Source organism: Budorcas taxicolor, chromosome X (genome assembly GCF_023091745.1).
Source record: "Budorcas taxicolor isolate Tak-1 chromosome X, Takin1.1, whole genome shotgun sequence".
Classification (NCBI taxonomy): domain Eukaryota; kingdom Metazoa; phylum Chordata; class Mammalia; order Artiodactyla; family Bovidae; genus Budorcas; species Budorcas taxicolor.
Window position 1 is genome coordinate 18,320,013 of NC_068935.1, and position 20,658 is coordinate 18,340,670.

The 20,658-nt window shown below is 41.4% G+C and overlaps 1 protein-coding gene across 1 annotated transcript in view; it reads right to left on the reverse strand.

Moving 5' to 3' along the window:
• AMMECR1 (AMMECR nuclear protein 1) overlaps window positions 1–17,284 on the reverse strand; it is a 111,129-nt gene extending 93,845 nt beyond the window's left edge. The window contains exon 1 of the mRNA XM_052663642.1: window positions 16,812–17,284. Coding sequence (XP_052519602.1) covers window positions 16,812–17,284 — 473 coding nt within the window. The remainder of the gene's footprint in view (window positions 1–16,811) is intronic.
• Between the last annotated feature and the right edge of the window lie 3,374 nt (window positions 17,285–20,658).

The window sequence follows — 20,658 nt, forward strand, 5'->3', positions numbered from 1 at the left end:
TTCTTAGGCAATAGATTAAACACTCCTGACTGCAGAAATATTAGGAAAGAAAGACACGTTTATCTAAACATATGGAAACCTAGACTGTAAAACAAAACAGTAGGAAAAAATAAGTAAATAGTACCAAATAGCCTTCAAAGCACTCCAATCTTTTTTTAAATTTTCATATTGATGTCTTAAAATTTTTTACTGGAGTATAATTGCTTTATAATGCGGTATTAGTTTCTACTGTATAGCAAAGTGATTCTATTTGTTTACATAGAAAGAAAGAAAGAAAGTGAAGTCGCTCAGTCGTTTTCGACTCTTTGCGACCCCATGGACAGTAGCCTGCACCAGGCTCCCCTGTCCGTGGAATTTTCTAGGCAAGAGTACTGGAGTGGGTTGCCATTTCCTTCTCCAGGGAATCTTCCTGACCCAGGGATAGAACCCAGGTCTCCCGCATTGTAGACAGACGCTTTACCATCTGAGCCACCAGGGAAGTCTGTTTACGTAAGTTTGTTTACATATATCCCCTCTAATTTAGGTCACCACAGAGCACTGAATAGAGTTCCCCTTGATACACAGTTAGCTTTTCAATAGTTATCTAGTTTATACATAGTATCAGTAGTGTACATATGTCAGTTTCAATCTCCCAATTCATCCCATCCAGTACTTTCCCCCTTACTCCAGTCTCCTATGAGAATGGAATCATCAGGTAAAAGATAAGCAGGTGACTAAATTCTGTGCCATAACTCCTTGAGAACCATAAATACATGTTCTTACCCTCCTGCATACAGCTACATGTAGCCAGGTCAGTCCCCAAATAACAAACAATATCAAATAAATCCACAAAGATCTTATGGTGTCAGTTATACACATAAGAAAAAGATATCCACTAAGGTAAAGCACAAGAAGGAGCACAATAGAATATCTCACTTATTCTCTGCTTTTAAACTGCCTAGAAAACCTAGAAATCTTTGAGATCTGGCACTGCTCGGAATTCATCAGTCCATTTAAACAATGTTTAAGTACTCCTTTAGATATTAAATCCAGTTTGAAAAATCCTGAAAGTCATAAATTCACAACCTATTTATCACCATTACTCCATCACCTCCCCAAATTGCAAAACTAGCAGGACCAGCAAATAGCTTTCTAGATAATGCAAAATGGTTCAACACTGCTAGGATTTAAGTGGTCAAAATTCTATTATGAAGTTGCTACCAAGCCTTCAGATAGTCAAGACTACTGCTTTCAAAAATGATGAAGCTCCACAGAAAAACTATGTTGAGGAAGGGGAAGAGAAGGATCTTCCTGGATTTGGGCTTCAATTTTGGGATATGAGAAACTAGGAATTAAAAGCATTCAGATAAATACAACAACAATTCGGAGAACAGGAAAGCACCACTGACCCTGCTGGGTTGGTGCAGGTTATTTAAGTTAATAAAGGGTTAATGAATGGTTATTATGGGGTGACGAATAATTACAACTCTTCATGAAAAAGTGAACAAAAGCTTCAAGACTAAAACACTCCTTTTCTGTAAAAACTAACCTGAATTTCTCTAGGTTGAACTGAATAAAATACAGCAAAGTTTCACTTTAAAATTGGGATTTGCTTGTTCTCTTGCCACATCAAAATGGAGCCTTGGTTGTGCTCTACACCATAGAGGCCACTGCCTATTTAACATGCCTATTGTTTGAAGCCTGTGAAAAATGAAATTGGCATCTAAGTGGTTCAGCCCTGTATAAACAAAATTACCTCTCCTTCCCCTGACAAGGAAGGGCATGCACCTTTGTTAATAAAGATTTTAAGCATACTGAGGGTGATCAAGGACCTTTGGGTGATCAAGGACCTTTGTGTGATCTGTCCAAAGAAATCACTAGATTCCGTTTGGCCTCCTACCCTACTGTGTGGCAGGGATCTGTGATCACCTACGTAGGCCAAAATCCATCCTTCTTCAAAAACATTTCACTACTACTATTTTCTTTTCATATCTGGTGTTTCTTCACCTCGCTATAGTAATAGATAATTCAAGTTACAGATTATTCATAATTCAACGCTATGACGTAAGGGAGAGCTCATTTACTTATAAACATAAACTGACTACATAGAGAACACTATTCATGAGCATTGTGCTCATGTATTTTTTCTTCCTTTACATCCTGAGTATGCTGGCACAATGTCCATGTTTATGTGGCTAAAACCTGTCAGAGACAGTCTCATAGTTTCAAAATAATCTCCTTATATTCTGAAATATATTCTAGAGAATTAAAAAAAAAGTGAGTTACTGAAATAAAATTTTACAATGATCACTGAAGAAGAATTTGGGGATTCTAAACCTGTAACTTAGTGTAATTAAAGACAAATTATCAACAAAAGACTGAGAATTTTGCTCTTTTGTCTTCAAAGGGCAATTGTTCAGCATAAAATTAAAATATGCTGTTCTATTATAATTCAGGAAACTATTTGAGAACTTTGTTTTTAAATAATACTATAAAACCTTTAATGATTTTGCTTATATAGTTTGTCTTTTTTTTTTTTTTTTATAGTTTGTGTCTTAACAGTTGTAACATTCTTGAGTAGGGCACGTTAAGAACCATAAGGAATACACCCACTAGACTAATCTAAAGCTAATTTAACAAATGACATCATTCAATAGTTAGTACACAATCCCCCTATAATTATTATAATTCCCAGTACCTACCTTATATGGGTTACATTTGCAACGTCCAAGGTAAATTTTCTCATTAATTTAGGGAGGAAAAAAATGGCTTACAGCCATTTAATTCCATAATAATTAGAGTAGTTTATTTTTTCAATTACATAATATTTGTAGCTATTCAGTTTTCCCAGCTTCATGTTTGAGACACTGAAGTCTGGAAGAAAAAAAGAACACTGAACATAAAAGACACTCGGGCAAAGGAAGATATAACCAATGTTAATCTAACTGACTTATGCTGAATGTCTATTGATGAATGAAAGCACTTTGCATACACAGCAGACTCCTACGTGTGTTATTTCCTAGTCTCTTGTCCAGGCTTCATGACATTCAAGACATTAAAGAAGCTGCTGAGGCATAATTAACTGGCCAAAAGGGAAACTTTACCAAGAAAGAAGCAATTCACAAGCCATTAATAGTTTAAAATTGTCAACTGGCAGACTTTCATTTCCAAATGTTTGAATTATAGCAACAGTATCCTGATGCATCTCCTTTCTTGCTAGGATCTCCCCCACTTTAATCTACCTTTGGGGCATCCATTGACTACTGTCTAGTGCTCATTCTGACCTCTGTTATCTTTAAATTGATTCTCTGTCTAGAATGCTTGATCTATCTACGAGAAAGGTCTACCCAGCCCAAACGCTACTTTGTCCATGAAACCCTCTTACATAACCCCAGCTCACATTCATCTTTGTCCAAACTCCTCCAGACCTCATTGTTTCCATCATTCACTTGGCCATTAAGTCATATGTGACTTCATTATTTGTTTCCTGAATCTTGTCTCCTCAATATGACTGCAAGCCTTTTAAAGGCAGGACGTATGGCTTATGCCTATCTTATAGATCACCCACCCGCACCCAAAAAGGAGACTACCACAGTGTTCCACCCACAACACTTATATCACTTGTTGAATGGAAATATTAGAATTAACCATAATATGAAGAATAGTACTAGCTTAGAATAGAGATAAGTTTTGATGTAAAACATACTGTCTTAATGCTGGCAAATAAATCTTGAAGCTTAAACAAATACTCATTTTTAAATGACTATAAGCAAAGGGATAATCATGGTGAAAATTCTATTTTCTCTTTTAGAAGTGCAAAGGCATCTCTAAATGAAAGAAGCTAGAAACTTCTCCAAAATCCAAATTAATGCATTATAATTCAGTGATGCTATTAAAAATGTCTGCACCTCTGCTAATGATAAAGAACCTCATATGATTGTGTAGACAACAGAGCAAATAAACAACTTTGAAAACCCCTGACTTGACCATATCCATTATTTCACAGATGCTATTAACACATTAAGAAGTGAGCTTTCCATTAGAAACAAGTATGGACACTATAAGAAGCCATTTCAAGAAGTGCTTAAATAGTTTATACACAAACATATGGACTGAAACACCTTACTTATAATATCCTATGAGGCAAGGTGTCTTCCAATTTTCAGTCTCTCTAGAAAACACATTTTCTAAGAAACATCAAGATTAACTGTCAAAACTAATGTTCTTCTTTAATGCCTTGGTCCCACCCTCCACCTTTAAAAGTGGGTGAACAAGGGCCAAACTCCTACCTGTCACAGATGTTTCCTTATATTATTATTAGGAAATTCATTAGAAAGCCCTAAAAAAATAGAAGATGAGATAATAACCCAAGAGGAAAGCTAGAAAATCAACCTCTGTTTGAACACACGGAGTCAGTATTTGTTCTTGTTCAGTTGCTCACTCATGGCCAAATCTCTGTGACCCCATGGACTGCAGCATGCCAGGCTTCTCCGTCCTTCACCATCTCCCGGAGTTTGCTCAAACTCATGTCAATTGAGTCGGTGAAGTCATCCAACCATCTCGTACTCTGTTGTCCCCTTCTTCTCCTGCCTTCAATCTTTCCCTGCATCAGGGTCTTTTCAAATGAGTCAGCTCTTCCCATCAGGTGGCTAAAGTACTGGAGCTTCAGCATCAGTCCTTCCAATGAATATTCAGGACTAATTTCCTTTAGGATAGACTGGTTTGATATCCTTGCAGTCCAAGGGACTCACAAGAGTCTTCTCCAACACCACAGTTCAAAAGCATCAATTCTTCAGCATTCAGCCTTCTTTGCAGTCCAACTCTCACAATCGTACATGACTGCTGGAAAAACCATAACTTTGACTAGATGGACCTTTGTTAGCAAAGTAATGTCTCTGCTTTTTAATACGCTGTCTAGGTTTGTCATACCATTCTTCCAAGGAGCAAGCATCTTTCAATTTTATGGCTACAGTCACCACCTGCAGTGATTTTGGAGTCCAAAAAAATAAAGCCTCTCACTGTTTCCTTTGTAGCCCCATCTATTTGCCACGAAGTGATGAGACTGGATATCATGATCTTAGTTTCTTGAATGTTCAGTTTTAAGCTAGCTTTTTCACTCTCCTCTTTCACCTTCATCAAGAGGCTCTTTAGTTTTTTGCTTTCTACCATTAGGGTGGTATCATCTGCATATCTGAGGTTATTGATACTACGCCCAGCAATCTTGATTCCAGCTTGTGCTTCATCCCGCCAAGTATTTCACATGATGTACTCTGCATATAAGTAAAATAAACTGGGTGATAATATACAGCCTTGATGTACTCCTTTCCCAATTTGGAACCAGTCCATTGCTCCATGTCCAATTCTAACTGTTGCTTCTTGACCTGAATACATGTTTCTCAGGAGGCAGATAAGGTGATCTGGGAGTCCCATCTCTTTAAGAATTTTCCACATTTTTGTTGTGATCCACACAGTCAAAAGCTTTGGCACAGTCAATGAAGCAGAAGTAGATGTTTTTCTGGAATTCTCTTGCTTTTGCTATGATCCAACAGATGTTGGCAATTTGATCTCTGGTTCTTCTGCCTTTTCTAAATCCAGCTTGAACATCTGCAAGTTCTCAGTTCACATACTGTTGAAGCCTGGCTTGGAGAATTTTGAGCATTACTTTGCTCACATGTGAAGTGAGTGCAATTGTGCAACAGTTTGAACATTCTTTGACATTGCCCTTCTTTGGGATTGGAATGAAAACTGACCTTTTCCAGTCCTGTGGTCACGGCTTAGTTTTCCAAATATGCTGGCATACTGAGTGCAGCACTTTAACAGCTGCACTTTTAGGATTTGAAATAGCTCAGCTGGAATTTCATCACCTCCACTAGCTTTGTTCATAGTCATGCTTCCTAAGGCCCACGTGACTTCGCACTCCAAGGCTCTAGGTGAGTGATCACACCATCGTGGTTATCTGGGTCATTAATATCGGTTTTGTATAATTCTTCTGTGTACTAGTAAAAGAAATGATAAATGCCAGGTCAAATACTAACTGAAATGCTACTAGCTTGAAATTTAACTTTTTTAAATGGTTGTTTCTGCCTATAACGCCTTGAATCTAGTTTATTCATAATTTTCAATAAGTGTGGGAAAATAAATAATACTTCAAAGTCTAAATTAGGCTCTCCTGCATATAGGCTTCATGCATCTCTAATATGGGTTGGTGAGATGACATTTTAAAAGATTCCAACATTCCTATGAAAACTTAGTTGCTTGAGGTAGAGACACTATTACATACCTTTAAAAATGAGCTAAACATGGTGCTTATAGTTAACAGTACTATACACTTAAAAATGTGCTGACAGGATCAATCACATGTTATGTGTTTTTTACCACAATAAAAAATACTTGCTAAAATTGATATACATCTATATGATAGAAGAGGAAGTCATTAACCAAAAACAGCTGGTGCTCCAGTTATCTCTGAGAATGTAATGTACAAACTAAACTGACCATAGTGGGTCCTGTTAAAGAGACACTGGAGACAAGGTACAGTGAGCTGAGCATGCTAAGTAGGATGCCTTCATACGACTGCATTCTGCATTCAGAAATTACAGCTGGGTCTCTCCTTTCATAGTATCTGTTTCATAATCTTTGTGATAGAGAATATCTGTGAGCAAGCTATAGAAAAGAAACTTCCTACATCTAAGAAGAGGCTATTAATACCTAAATACATGGGCCTAAAAATAAGACACATCTGAATACCTGAGGATTTGTAACTATACTCATTGACACATTAAGAAAAAAAGGATTAATGACCAGAGAGCGGCAACATGTATCCACTTGGGCTATACTTAAGCAAAGAGTCGGATACAACTGAGTAACTAAACAAAATACTTAAGCTACTTGTCTAAACTCACCCAGAGGCCTCAATCCGAGGACACAATATGAATGATTATCAACGTGGTCTCTAGGGAGCACTTGGGGGACCCATACACAAGCTCTCTTATGTTGTTAAACGTCATGCTGCGCATCTGTGGCTGGAAGCCATCATTTCTTTCTAACCAGAGTGCCACCAACCCTTGGTCCTAAAGGAGGAACACCTAGGTTTGTATCATGTAAAATACGCCTCTTGTAACAGTCCTGCTCCAGACTCGGCACTCGGTCCCTTTATCTGCCCTCAATCCAGGTGTCACCTTATTTGACAACAATCTTATTTTTTCTCCTTCCCTGATTCCCACATGCCCTCTACTCCTACCTCCAGCTCTATGTGACTCTCTTTTTCCACAGAGCTTTGCTTTCAGTGTGAAAGGGTGGATTTCTGCAAAACAACTTGCTGAACAGGGCAATGGTTAGAGGAGTTTGTGGAGTGAAATATACCACAAACCACGTATCACTTCATTAGTGTCAGAGAAATAGAAAGCAGTATCATTCCTATTTGTTCTCATGGGGCGGGGGCGGGGGGGGGGGTGGAGTTTGAACTGACAAGGGTGTGAGGCAGATGGATCCACGAATTGAATAAGAATTTTTAATCACTGACTGCCTGGCCCCCTACTCCTACCATCAAAGAGCCATTCCACAAAATCAAGTACCTGGCCAAGCTATTGGGAAGATTTTGTTCTTAATACAAAAGAAGCATGAGAGTTTGTTTGTTTTAATCATGGGGAATTTGACAAAATGCATTGAGAACAATAATCTAACATGGAAAAAAGGCCAGAAGACTTCATGAAATTCTTCTTTAGTGAATAAATCAGCAACACTGTCTTCCACTTACCATCTATTTTTTTTTTTAAGTGAAAAAAGCACCCATCATCTAAACACTTACCTCACTGCTGTTCAAAATCAGGACGCAGAGAGTATTTCTCTTACTACAATAAGGTTTGTGCTTGAAGTCTAAGTTTTACCAGTTATATAACTTATTTGCACCCCAAACTACCTACACTTAACCATGTGATTTTTAGGCTACATAAGCAATACTAAAGTCACAGAGAAGAAGCACATCAATGTGACTAGCACGGGAGCATTTCTTTGAGGCAGACACAGTGCGGTGGCCTTCAGGCTGACAACACCAAAGCTGATTTTTCATAAATTCCATACTATGAGAATGACTCAAAGATCCACCAGTGCCTGAAGCAAAGCTGAGAATCTGGTGTCACCACCCTGCAGCAATCTAAGATCTCACCATAAGATATGTTAACTAGAGTTGTGTGTAATATGCTTACAGAAAGTATATGGAATGGCAAGGCAAGCTACATAGGCAGTTAGGTCAATCTCACTACTTTCCATTACTAGAGAGCTGGTCAGCATCTTCCGGCAGGATATTGCATAATACAGTCAACTGTGCTCTCCCAGCATTGCATGTGGCTTTGGGTCACAGTGTGGATTATCTGTAAAATGAAACAGATAGAGGAAAGGCAAGAATCATCAAGACTATCACAGACCTTATTTTAAAAACTAGAATTAGTAGGCCTGTACTCAACCAGAATTTTTCACATTTGCCCATCCACTGAAGACTGCAAAGATCACAAAGCAATATGGCTGATCCTTTCCATTGATAATAACTCTCTTTGATCAATGAGCAAGGATGCAAAACAGATCCAGTTTGATTCTTTACTTTCTAAGCTTGAGGACACAGGACCTAGAATCTAGTACCAGACAGTACTTTCTATCCTTCAGAAATTTCCTTTCATCTAAGACCTAAAATTACAAGTTCCTGAGATGGTCTTCCACAAGGCTCTATTTTGCTGAAAGCTATGCTATGATATACACATAAGGAAATTAAAAAATCACTGACTGCTTTCAAACTGATAAGCCTGAAGACTGAAAAAATATATAAACCTACAGTAGGGAACCCAACATTCTGTCAGTATTTCCACTGACAAAGCTGAAAACTATCACTGATCTCTACCCATCTCAGCAGCTCAAAGCTGCAGAGGGGGAGAAAGGGAGGTTGAAGAGATCCCAAGAGACCAACCAAATCATCACAATAGCTCTTTGCTGCTCTGTGGCTGTTAATTAAAAAAGAAATGACATTGATAACTGCCAACAGCTGAAATATACATATTAAAAATCTGATTTCACCAGACCAATTATTTATTTCTAGAAGACTCTTGAGAGTCCCTTGGACTGCAAGGAGATCAAACCAGTCTATCCTAAAGGAAATTTGTCCTGAATATTCATTGGAAGGACTTATGCTGAAGCTCCAATGCTTTGGCCACCTGATGCAAACAGCTGACTCACTGGCAAATACCCTGATGCTGGGAAAGATTGAAGGCAGGAGGAGAAGGGGACGAAAGAGGATGAGATGGTTGGATGGCATCACCAACTCAATGGACATGAGTCTGAGCAAGCTACAGGAGTTGGTGATCGACAGGGAAGCCTGGCGTGCTGCAGTCCACGGGGTCACAAAGAGGGACACGACTGAACGACTGAACTGATCCCCTCCGCCACCATGTTTTTTAGTGGCACCACCGTTCTCCTGGTTCCTCAGATTTATAAATTCTGAATTATGTTCAAAGCCTCTCTTACATTCACCTGCCCCAGCAATGGGAATTTGGTAGATTTCCCCCCATAATGCCTCTTTACTCACATGCAATCACCTAATTTCAGGTCCTTGTCCAAAAGCTATCTCAGCTATCTTCATACTCAATCCAAATTCAATCAAACCAACATGTCTTCTACTCCTTTCTCTCAAATTAGATACAGTTGGGAATGGGTGAAAGGTGGAAGGAAGGTCCTTACACTTGAGATCAAATTTCACAGCAATTCCAACAGAGCTGTTGAACAAACTTTTCCTGAGCACAAGAATAGCTAGGCACAGAGCCAAGAAAAGAAGAGGCAATGATGGGAACCAAAAAACAGGTGAGCTGGGACCTTTCCACACTCCTACACAAAAGCTGGCCCTAGAGTGCGAGTCCCTGCATACACTGATAACTCCTTCCACTTCTTGATTTTCCAACCTTCCTAGATTCACAAACTATGTCTCTGGGGTCCATTCCTTGTGCCCTCATCACCTTAAGTCTCACTGTTCTCTCCTACCTTTAGGCTCCTCTTCTAATTCATCCTGCATTCTAGAGGACTCGTCTACAAATTCTGTTTCCTTCCTAACATGAAAAACTATAATCAGATCCAATATTTCTTATGCAGCATTCTCAGAAGGTTCCCAAGCCAAAAGGCTACTTTCCATTTCCTTGAAGTTTTATGATCTTAGAGCAAGGGGAGTGGTATGGCAAATGCTGAGTGTTTAAGTTGCTGACTGAAGACAGCTGCTGGGAATCCCCAAGTGCTGTGGCAAGGGGTGTGGCAGTGACAGCAACCGGTTTGAGAACAACCAAGTAAGACTTCTAGATTTACTGTTCACAGGCTCTTACCAATAATCTCTGTGCTTCTGCCGTTTAAAAACCTGGCTCGAAAGTTGTCTTCTCCCCAAAGCCTTCTTCTTGGCCACTCCTATACCCCATGTCATTACCATGCTCATGCACAGTACTTTTCATGCGTCTAATTCACCTATAATCATCTATATATTGCTCTGCAAGCATGTTAAGTATCATATCTTAAACAACACTGTGAGCTCTGTGAGGATAGAATTATTCTTCTATTTCTCTAGTTTCCAACCACGAACTCAGCGAAGTGTATATGCTAATAAGAAAAAAAAAAACAAAAACAGGTTCTTCCCCAGTGACTTATAATTTCCACTCAGCTATTCAACACTAACATTTTTACAGGTGAGCAAGTTTGAAAGTATGGTACACTAACAGCTGTAGAAAATACACCCACACTTGATAGAAAAGATGCCACTTATGGTTGGACCAAACATAAAATATGCCCCACCTAACCAACTACATTATTACACCATACTTTTTCCTTTGGGCACTTTTCTTTCTACTACATAAGCTTGTGGCTCATTTTTGCTCTTAGCAACACTGTAACTACAGAAGCTCAACTCTAAATAAGTTCACTGTTGGGAATCTACTCTTCCCACCTACACAACCACTGGCTTCCCACACTGTCTCCAGTGTCCTCTGAGCAACTGCCCAATTACTGATTGTGGAAAGACAGCTTACACACTGAAGGTCCATTCTTGGCAGCCCCTGGGTTTTACTGCTGGTCCTCATGCACTTAGCTTAATTGATTCAGAACAGTATCAAAAAGACATTATTACACAAGTTGGGGGGGAAAAAAGACTATTTAAGAAAATTTAAATGTAAAAGCCCTGGTCATTGTGCTGCTTTAAAACAGGCAAGCATGTGTGACATGGAGAGAACAGAAAAACGCCTATTGAAATAGGGAACTCTGACTAATCTCATTGCACAAGTTTTAGTGTTTCACACATATACATTCTCAAAAAGATGGTCTGTTAATGGGAAGCACAACTGACTTCAAAATTATAATAAACTGCAGTAATAGGATATAGTGTTTTAACACAATTTCAAAAAGTGTACAATCTTTTAAAGACAACAATGTGAATGTTAGTCTGTTTCTGAGAAACACATACTTAGAGAAAAAAACAATATATGCGTGGGCTAACAGAGCAGTTTTCTCTTTCTCAGTAGTGGTCTTTCTTCCCACTGGACTTAAGAGATCCTTCTTGGTTGCTATCAACTAACTGGGACCTGAATGCAGCACAAACACAATTCATAAGCACGAAAAATTATGAGCTAGGTTATCACTCCCTTTGGCCATATGGGGAAGAAGGTAAAATAAGCATCGAGTTTTTCTTTGTAACTAAATATACCTTGCCCTACATACACCTTCATGCATGGATGTAAAAATAATTTTGTAATTTATATTTCTATAGCCTACCATTTCAGTCACTGAAGGTTTTCACAGCATAAATGACAACTGGGGGCATGCCCTGCTTTCTTTTCTATAAGATAGGACACCAGATTGCCTTCCAATGGAAATAGACCTTGTTGAAAAACAACCCATATAATACCTCCCAAAATGCTCAACAATTTTTCAGACTATTATTTTAAAAGAACTATACATTACGATCATTACACTAGCATAGATAAGGCAATCTGTAATGGCTTAGTAGCATCATCTAGGAGAAACACACACCTTCCAGCTATTCTGGTCAGTCTTCATCCAAAAGGGACTTAACAGAAATAGTCTGTGCTTAAAATGCTGATTTAATATCATTTTGACCTGAGCTGTATTATCAAATCATCTTTCTTACTAACATGTGATAGGATCATTACTGTTCTAACGAAACAAAGTGCCTACCTCTCACCTCCCTACAGCAACCCAATTCCTCCCAAGCACACCGACAAACAGTAATTTGACTACTGTGACAAGACAAGAAAAAGGTAATTGTTCAAACACCTGATGAGGGTATCTGAAAATCTGCATGTCCAAGAGTGGATTTTTTAAAAAATACATTTTGTTCACTGCAGTGGGGGAAAACACACTTATTGATGTTTAATAGTAAAGTATTTTTTATGTGCTCTGGTTTATACAAAATGTAGTACTGCATTAACTTCAAAGGTGGTAAGAAGATTAAAATAAAAGTTCATGGGATGTGACATGCAACACAGTATTAAAGATATAAGACTGAACAATCCCAGTGCCTTAGCAGGATCCTTTTATGTTTCTTTGTTAATGAGGGAAATTCTTAAAATGCAATCCAGCAAGCATAAGTGTGAGTAAAAAGCTTTTAAAATCTTATTACAACATGTTATTTAGTGAGCTAATCATCAAAGCATTTTTTTATGGGAACAGAAGGGGGCTTTAGTTAGTAAAATCAATAAAACTCACTTAAAGATATCATATCTGAGCTGCTTTTATTCCTAAACTGTGCTCCTCACATTTAACAGTTTCTGGGAAAAAAACACCTAAAATCACACTGCACGTTTCCAGGTAAGGGTTTCCTCCCCTCAATCTCACCTCGGACTGAAACCATCCCAAGAACCTCAGACTCTTATTATGATCTTGGCAGCATTCAGTCTCCCTGGTATAAGTTAGAAAGAGCATGATAAAGGATATTGGCATGGAAGCAGGAAGTTTTACATTGGAAGCTGACAGTGAAAGTGCCATTCCCTTACAGTTGCTAGAGTACTTTATTCAGGTCTTCGGCTGTCCGAACCAGCGGGGCTCAACGTGTGGTCCTGGGAACTGTAGCAGCAGCATCACCAGGGAGCTTGGTTGAAATGCAAATTCACGGCCCCACCCCAGACCGACTGAATCAGAAACTCTGGGAATGGGGCCCAGCAATTTGTGTTTTAACAAGCACTACAGGAGCTTATGAAGTAAAGTTTGAGAACCACACCTCCCCAAACTTTTCCATGTGCCTAAGAGTCACCTGGGGAGGCTTGTTAAAATGCAGATTCAGATTCGGCAGGTCTGAGCTGGGGTATGTGAGCCTACATTTTGAACAAGTTCCAGGTGATGTGTCTGCAGACCACACTACAAGTGTTTCCCCAAACCGGCTGTTTACCAAAAATCACTCAGAAGGCTCATAAAATCCGAGTGCCCAGGAACCACCCCACACCAAATTAATCACAATCTCAGGAGAAAGGCCTAGTCGAATACAACATACTGGTCCTCTGCCTCAGCTGCATGTCAAAAAATCACCTGGAGAGATTCTAAAACTCCTGATGCCCAGGCCCTATCCAAGACCAATTAAATCAGAATCTCTTGGGTTGGGACTCAGGCATCTGTCTTTTTAGTAATTCTTCAGTGATTCCCATGTGCAGCCAAAGTTGGGAAGGACAGTTCTGGAGTAGAACTGGCTCAACACTTGGCACAGTGGATCCCTTATAACGTTCCCATCTAGAAATCCAAAGCTCTGTGAATCGTAAAATGCACCTAAAGTCATGTTTGCTTTAAATCATGTTTTGAACCTTAGTTCTGTGGGCACATGTGGCTGTACAACTGAGACCAAGGATTCAGTCATTCATTCCTCACTCTGAACACAAATGTTACCTGTCCTCCACTGAACAGATCTCCACTCTCCTCCCAAGCCCCGGCTACAGCTACTTCTTTGCAATGAGGTAGGTACTCAAGGAAACAGTAGCAACAGTGCTGTGTTGATACAGTTGAAACAGCAGATACAGTGAAGAATCTGTATCCATACAGCCTGTTCCTATAGTGACATCCTCCCTGCCAAACCTGAAACTGATAGATCATGGAGATTTCTAATAACCTACTGGAGTGGAAGGGTCACTGGAACTTCTCAGCCCATAAAAGGCAGATTTCACCAGTGACAGACATTTTGGCAGAAAGGTCCTGGGAAGGGATTAAAACGGTGTGCTTTTCCATAGGACAATGTACCACTGTCAAAAGCACGTCTTCCGGTGGACAGAGACAGGACCTAAACAGCACTGCTCATGACACCATGATACTAATAACTCTGGGGGGGGGGGAGCAATGTATCTATTTATGTCTTATGGCCCCCAACACCAAGTCACACTAACAAGTACACAATGCTATTAAATATGTAAAACAGAAAGAAAATGGGTGCTGGTTACTAAGGCGCTGTCACGTGATTCTAGCTATTTTACTCCCATGATCAAACCCTGCTTTGAAGAAGTTTTCCTAAATTTGTCCACAGTCCACCTCCAAAATGACTTTAAGATAAATGAAAATAAAGATGCACTCCTCTTTCCACTTAAGTGAACTTCCATTCTCCCCTTGGTCATGTTCAGTGTCTCTTCTAAATTTGTTGTTTGGTGGAATACATGACACAGTCAAGGCCTGCTAAATGATAACAGTTATTATTCTTTCACCATTGTTGCAACGTATCCACAGTGGTCAAAGGGTGTCTTATTTTTTCTGTTTAATTCCAAGAGAAATAAATCCAGTGGGTGGGGTATTAGAGAAATAATACTTAAATATGTGTATAACATAGCCACTCTTAAATGACACTTTCAAAAGCAGTTTCTGTATGAGCTGGTCAAGCTCACTTTCCTTTTAAAATTCTTCTTACAGTCATTCAGTTAACCCAAACTCACTTTAAAATGTGTGAAAATAGCACCTCCTGAAAGTGTGTTCGCATATGCTTTGGAGCAATGGAGCGTGAATAGTAAAACAGCCTTTGCCAAACTCATATAACTAAACAGGAGAGAATTTTTGCAGTCCCATGACTTTGCTGAGCCAACCTATGTATCATCCCCGGACTGGCTTTAATACACCATAGACATCCAAGAGAAGGCAGAAAAGTCACAAATAAGTGACTCAACCTAATAAATATTTCATAGACTTTTTTTTTACACGGCAGTCTTTTTCAAAATGAATTCTACTTCCTAACCAAAAAGCAAATTGGCTAAGTACAGGTGTGGGTTTAGGATTTAAGCTTTTAGAATTGAAACTATGAAAGTTATCAAGATATGTAATTTGACAAAGTGTCAGTCTCTACTCTTTCAAGCATTTCTTATGAACCAATGCCCAAAGAGGAACCAGGTCTGAAAGAAAATGCAAAGACCACAGGAAAGTAGCAAAAATACAAAATGAAATACATTTCAAGTATCAAAGCCAAAGAAAAACAAAACGAATTTACAATTTCCAGGATACTTTATTGCAATTTCCACTTTACATATTAAATGAATATTTTTAGACTAGGCAGAGTGTTTATACTATCCAGTTGCAGTTAATCCCCTAATCTCACAAAATGAAAAGAAGCAGTTTTAAAAGAACATCAATTTAGGTACTTACGGTATGGGGACAAGGGGCACTTGTCTTAGCCAGAAAAAGGGTTGATGCTTTTCAGTGTAAGTTTCACTGAAATTTTTCTCTATTATTTTACCCATTGATGCTAAGTACTCATAAGAAAAACAATCACCCTCTTTGTCATTCTGCCCTTCCTTAGGCTTTACATTCCGTCTTGAGCATTTAACTCAAAAAGTCAGTTTACACTCAAGTGTACACATTAAAAAAACAACACATGCCCCATCTCCCACACATCCAAATGGACAGGGATTAGAATTAACCTGGCTTTTAGCTGTAACAGTTTTATTTTAAACAATTTCAACCACACACTTGAAGGGTAAAATAAAAGTACAAAACCGGAGGAAACCATAAAAATTCCTACGCACTTACTATTTAACTAGTTCCCGAATCGTCAAGCCTAACATGGGTTTCTTAAAAGTGAAATAGACACAAAAGCGAGTGCACGCGTAATGTACAAACTGACAGTGGCTCTATGGGGACAGCTCTCTTTGAATGAGCCATTACCCAGACGGTGGAATTAAAAAAAAAAAAACCTCACTCTTTAAATGTGAGAGAGCCAGCGGTGCGCTTCACTAGAAACACATTTTAATGGGTAAGTTCGGATAAAAATAGGTACTAAGGGAACATGTGTCTTCCCTCCCCAGGACACAAGGAAACCCGAAGGAAAAAGATGGGTAAGCTCATAGGCTCCGGAGCTAAGTTCCATCACTGGCAGAACAGAAGTTGGATAGTTGCTATTTTTTACACTGCAATGGGATAGTAACGCTCCATGTGCATGGTACGCGGGGCGGGAACACCGGCGGGACTTTCACTGGGGGTCAAGGAAACCCAATCCAGGATAGGTCAACACCGTGAGGGATCCAGAGCTCCCAAACCCGGAGATGGGGAGCCGGGGTGGCGAAGGAGAGGGTCAAAACTCCTCGAAGTTACCTCAAAGAGAAAGCGAACACCTCTGGGAGTCAGCGAGCCATCTCTCGCAGCAGCACCCCTCTCCAAGTGTGGGGCGCTTGTCTCAGAGGGCAGAAAGTGCGGGGTGCCCGTACTCAGGGCGAGTGGCTCCAGGGACCCGGGGCAGCCAGAGGGGCAGGGGCAGCGGCCGGCGGGGAGGCGGACTCGTACTTTGCCTCAACTCTGAGCCCCATCCCGAGCGCAAGGGAGAGGGCGGCGGAGGGCACGGTACTCACTAGGGCTCGTTGGTGAACCGGGGGGTCCGGGGCTGCTGGTATCCGTACAGGTGACAGTAGAGCACATCGAAGCAAAAGCAGCACATCTCCGCTGACACCACCATCTTCCGGGAGCCGGGCGATGAGGACGAGGCGGCGGACGACAAGGAGGGCGAGGGAGAGGTGGCGGCGGCCGGGGTAGAAAGTAGGGTCCCCACTCCGCAGCTCGGAGGGGGCGACAGGGAGATCCCCCCGCCGCCGCCGCCGCAGCCCTGGGGGGGAGAGAGGGTACAGCCGCTGCCGCTACCTCCTCCGGCTAGACCTCCTAGCCCGTTGAGCCGCGTACCGGCGCCTCCTAGTCCCAGCTCCCCGGCTCGGCACTGGCTCTCTCCGCTGCAGTGGGAGGAGGAGGAGGCGCCACCACCGCCACCCGAGCCAGAGGGGGGCGAACTGGACAGTTTCTGCTTCTTCACCCCGCAGCAACCCGCCGCCATCTTGGAACAGTCTCCCCCACGCAGCGCTTCCGACCCATAAGTGAGGCGAGCTGGCGGCGGGGGCGAGCACGCTGCGGCCCCGGCCGCCGGGGGCGCGCCAGGGGCTCGCGGGCCACGCGCGCGCGCGCCGCTCCCTGGTCCGGCCGCCCGGCCACGCGGCCAGACCGCGCGCGCCCCCGCCCCGGCGCGCGCCCAGCGCTTTCGCGGCTCGGCACCTCGCGCCTGTCCCGCCGGCCTCGCGCCTCCTCCTCCTCGGAGCCGAGCCTGAGCCTCGAGCCTCGCGGCCCTCCGAGGATGAGAGACGGGAAGCCCAGTAGGAAGGAAAGAGAAGAAAGCGGAGAATGGGAGCAAAGGGAGGAAGTGGGCACCCCGGAGACGGAGGAGCGAAAGGGAAACTAATGGGAAGGAAGCGGGGAGAAACAAGAAAGTCTGAAGTAAGTATCCAAGTCCCAAAGTACGACTCAGTGACGGGCACTGCACATAGTGTTAGTGACACCTGAGCCAAATTAAGTGGAACCTGAGCCACCGGCCTCAAATACGCTAGGTTCTGAACTGCCGGAGTGTGATCAAGCAGGTGCTTGGAACTCCACACCTGAGATCGCCCCTTATGAATCAGGCAGGGAACGGGCCATACTGCAGTGACTCCATCTGAACACGCACATAATCTTTTTTCCAAGAATACGGTAAAAGAGACACACTCTGTCCTTATTGACAGACATTCCAGCCCAATCGACTCTATATATCCCCATGCGTGTTCCTCAACTTTCCTTCCTAGCCCCATAAAGACCTTTAAAAGCAAAAAATAAAATCCTAACCAACACCTCACTGATTCACAGATGTTCACTGTGGTCTGGAACTTGCACCGGTGGGTTATTGGGAGAGGGGATTGGCTTGGGAACAAAGCAGATTAGAAATATATCTGTAGTTAGCACAGATCTTACAGATAAACAGGGCAGGTAGTATACTTAGTCACAAGTTGAAAGATTTTGTTCAGGTATATAATTAGTTGCTAGTATTCTTTTAAGATTTTCTCAAAGAATGCTTGGATGGATGAGGAGGCGTTTGATTGAGTCACTCCCATTCTGGGCACCCAAGACAATAATCAAATGTAAAATATTCATAGAAATGAAACCTCATAGAAACAGAAAGTCTAAGCTTGTTGTGTTGTGTCTATGCCTTGCCAAAACATCCAGACAAAGCGAGGTATCTACATATTTGGAGGCAGCAGAGGATTGATCGATTTTGTCACCTTTGAGCTAAATATGTGATATCTTACAGATAGGTGAGGGCTGTTCATTTCACTCCAGGGGAAAAATAAGTCAACAAATTTTGAGCCTCTCTGCCTAGTATGTTTATGACACTGTTGTTATTTAGTCACTAAGTGATGTCCAACTCTTCTGCAACCCCATGAATTGTAGTCCACCAGGCTCCTCTGTCCTTGGGATTTCCCAGGCAAGAATACTGGAATGGGTTGCCATTCCCTTCTCCAGGGGATCTTCCCGACTCAGGGATCAAACCCACGTCTCTTGTGTCTCCTGCATTGGCAGGCGGATTCTTTACCACTGAGCTACCAGGGAACTTGTGTTGAAATCCAGGAAGTATGCTTTCCCACTCTAAAAGTTTATGAATTGAGTCAGATTTGTGCACCTAATCAGATAAATAACTACTATTTATTGAGCACTTTTTGGGTGCCAAATACCATGCCTCATCTTACCCCTGCTGCTGCTGCTAAGTCACTTCAGTCGTGTCCGACTCTGTGCGACCCCATAGACGACAGCCCACCAGGCTCCCCCATCCCTGGGATTCTCCAGGCAAGAACACTGGAGTGGGCTGCCATTTCCTTCTCCAATACATGAAAGTGAAAAGTGAAAGTGAAGTCGCTCAGTCGTGTCCGACCCTCGGCAACCCCGTGGACTGCAGCCTTCCAGGCTCCTCTGCCCATGGGATTTTCCAGGCAAGAGTACTGGAGTGGGGTGCCATTGCCTTCTCCGTCATCTTACCCCATAACCCTACAAATAATATATTATGTCATTTGATCTTCACATGAGGTTGAAGAGGTTGCTCATTTACAGATGAGGAAATTGAACCTCAGTAGTAACTTGCCCAACATTATACAACCTATAAAGTGATGGATTTTAACGTGGGCATGTCTGACTCCAAAAACCATGTTGTTGTGCTACACTGCCTCTCAGTACTGCTGCTACTGCTGCTGCTGCTGCTGCTGCTACTGCTAAGTCGCTTCAGTCGTGTCCGACTCTTCGCGACCCCATAGACGGCAGCCTACCAGGCTCCTCCATCCATGGGATTTTCCAGGCAAGAGTACTGGAGTCGGGTGCCATCGCCTTCTCCGGCCTCTCAGTACTAGTGCAGTATAAAAGGCTAGAGATGGATAAAAGATGGCGACATTAAGCTATAGTAGGTGGACTGGAGGTTAAATAAAAACAAGAACATCATTTTTATGGAAAGATTAAAAAAGACTGAAATATGTTAAGAAGAAAAGATGAAGACGCTCCTAAAAGAGAGATTTTATGAAACAGACAGATCAATTGTCTAGGATAGTTAGATGCAACCTAAAGGCGAAAGAGGTGGTTTAACTGGTTTGTGATATGTGATCACATCCTCTCAGACCTCATCATTGCTGTTAGAACTATCCTCCTGTTTGAGGCAAAATAACAATTTGTTGTCAACCACTAGTGTAGTTTTTTTTTAAAATGTATTAATTTGTCTGTGTTGCAGAAGAGAAAGCAGATTTTCTTTCTTTCTTTCTTTCTTTTTTTTTTTTTTTACTGCTTCACAACAACCAGTACCGTTAGAGTGTTTTGTTTTGTTCTTTATCCTTAACTATCAGAGCCTACCTTTTAATTTGTTTGAAACTAGGACAAATACAATGTCAGACAATAGGTACCAATTTATTCACCACTCCACTAAGAAGTGGTCACTTCTGGAGTAGAAAAGAAGAGCCATTTAATGACATCACACAACAGTGTAGCACAGGAAGCAAAGTAGGATACCATGGATGGCTGCTTCTGCTGGGGGAATTCAGGAAAGCAGAATGTAATCTCCCAATTTAGAATTTGGCCAGTAGACAAGAGTCTAACACCCCTACTCTTGTGAAAATAGCAGGGAATCTTTAATAAGCACCAGTAGTCATGTCCTTAGTTCTGCATTTCATCTGAAAGACAAAGCTCTATCATGGTTATCGTCCAGGCTAGGGGACTGATGCAATGGGAAACCCTAAGACAAGGACATCCCAGTTGAGTTACAAAAATAGCTTTCCACCCAAGGATTTTAAATGCAAACCCCAAATCTTCCAAACATAAAGGAAATAGACAAACCCAAACACAATCCTTGTAGAAAAGACATAATTATCTGAC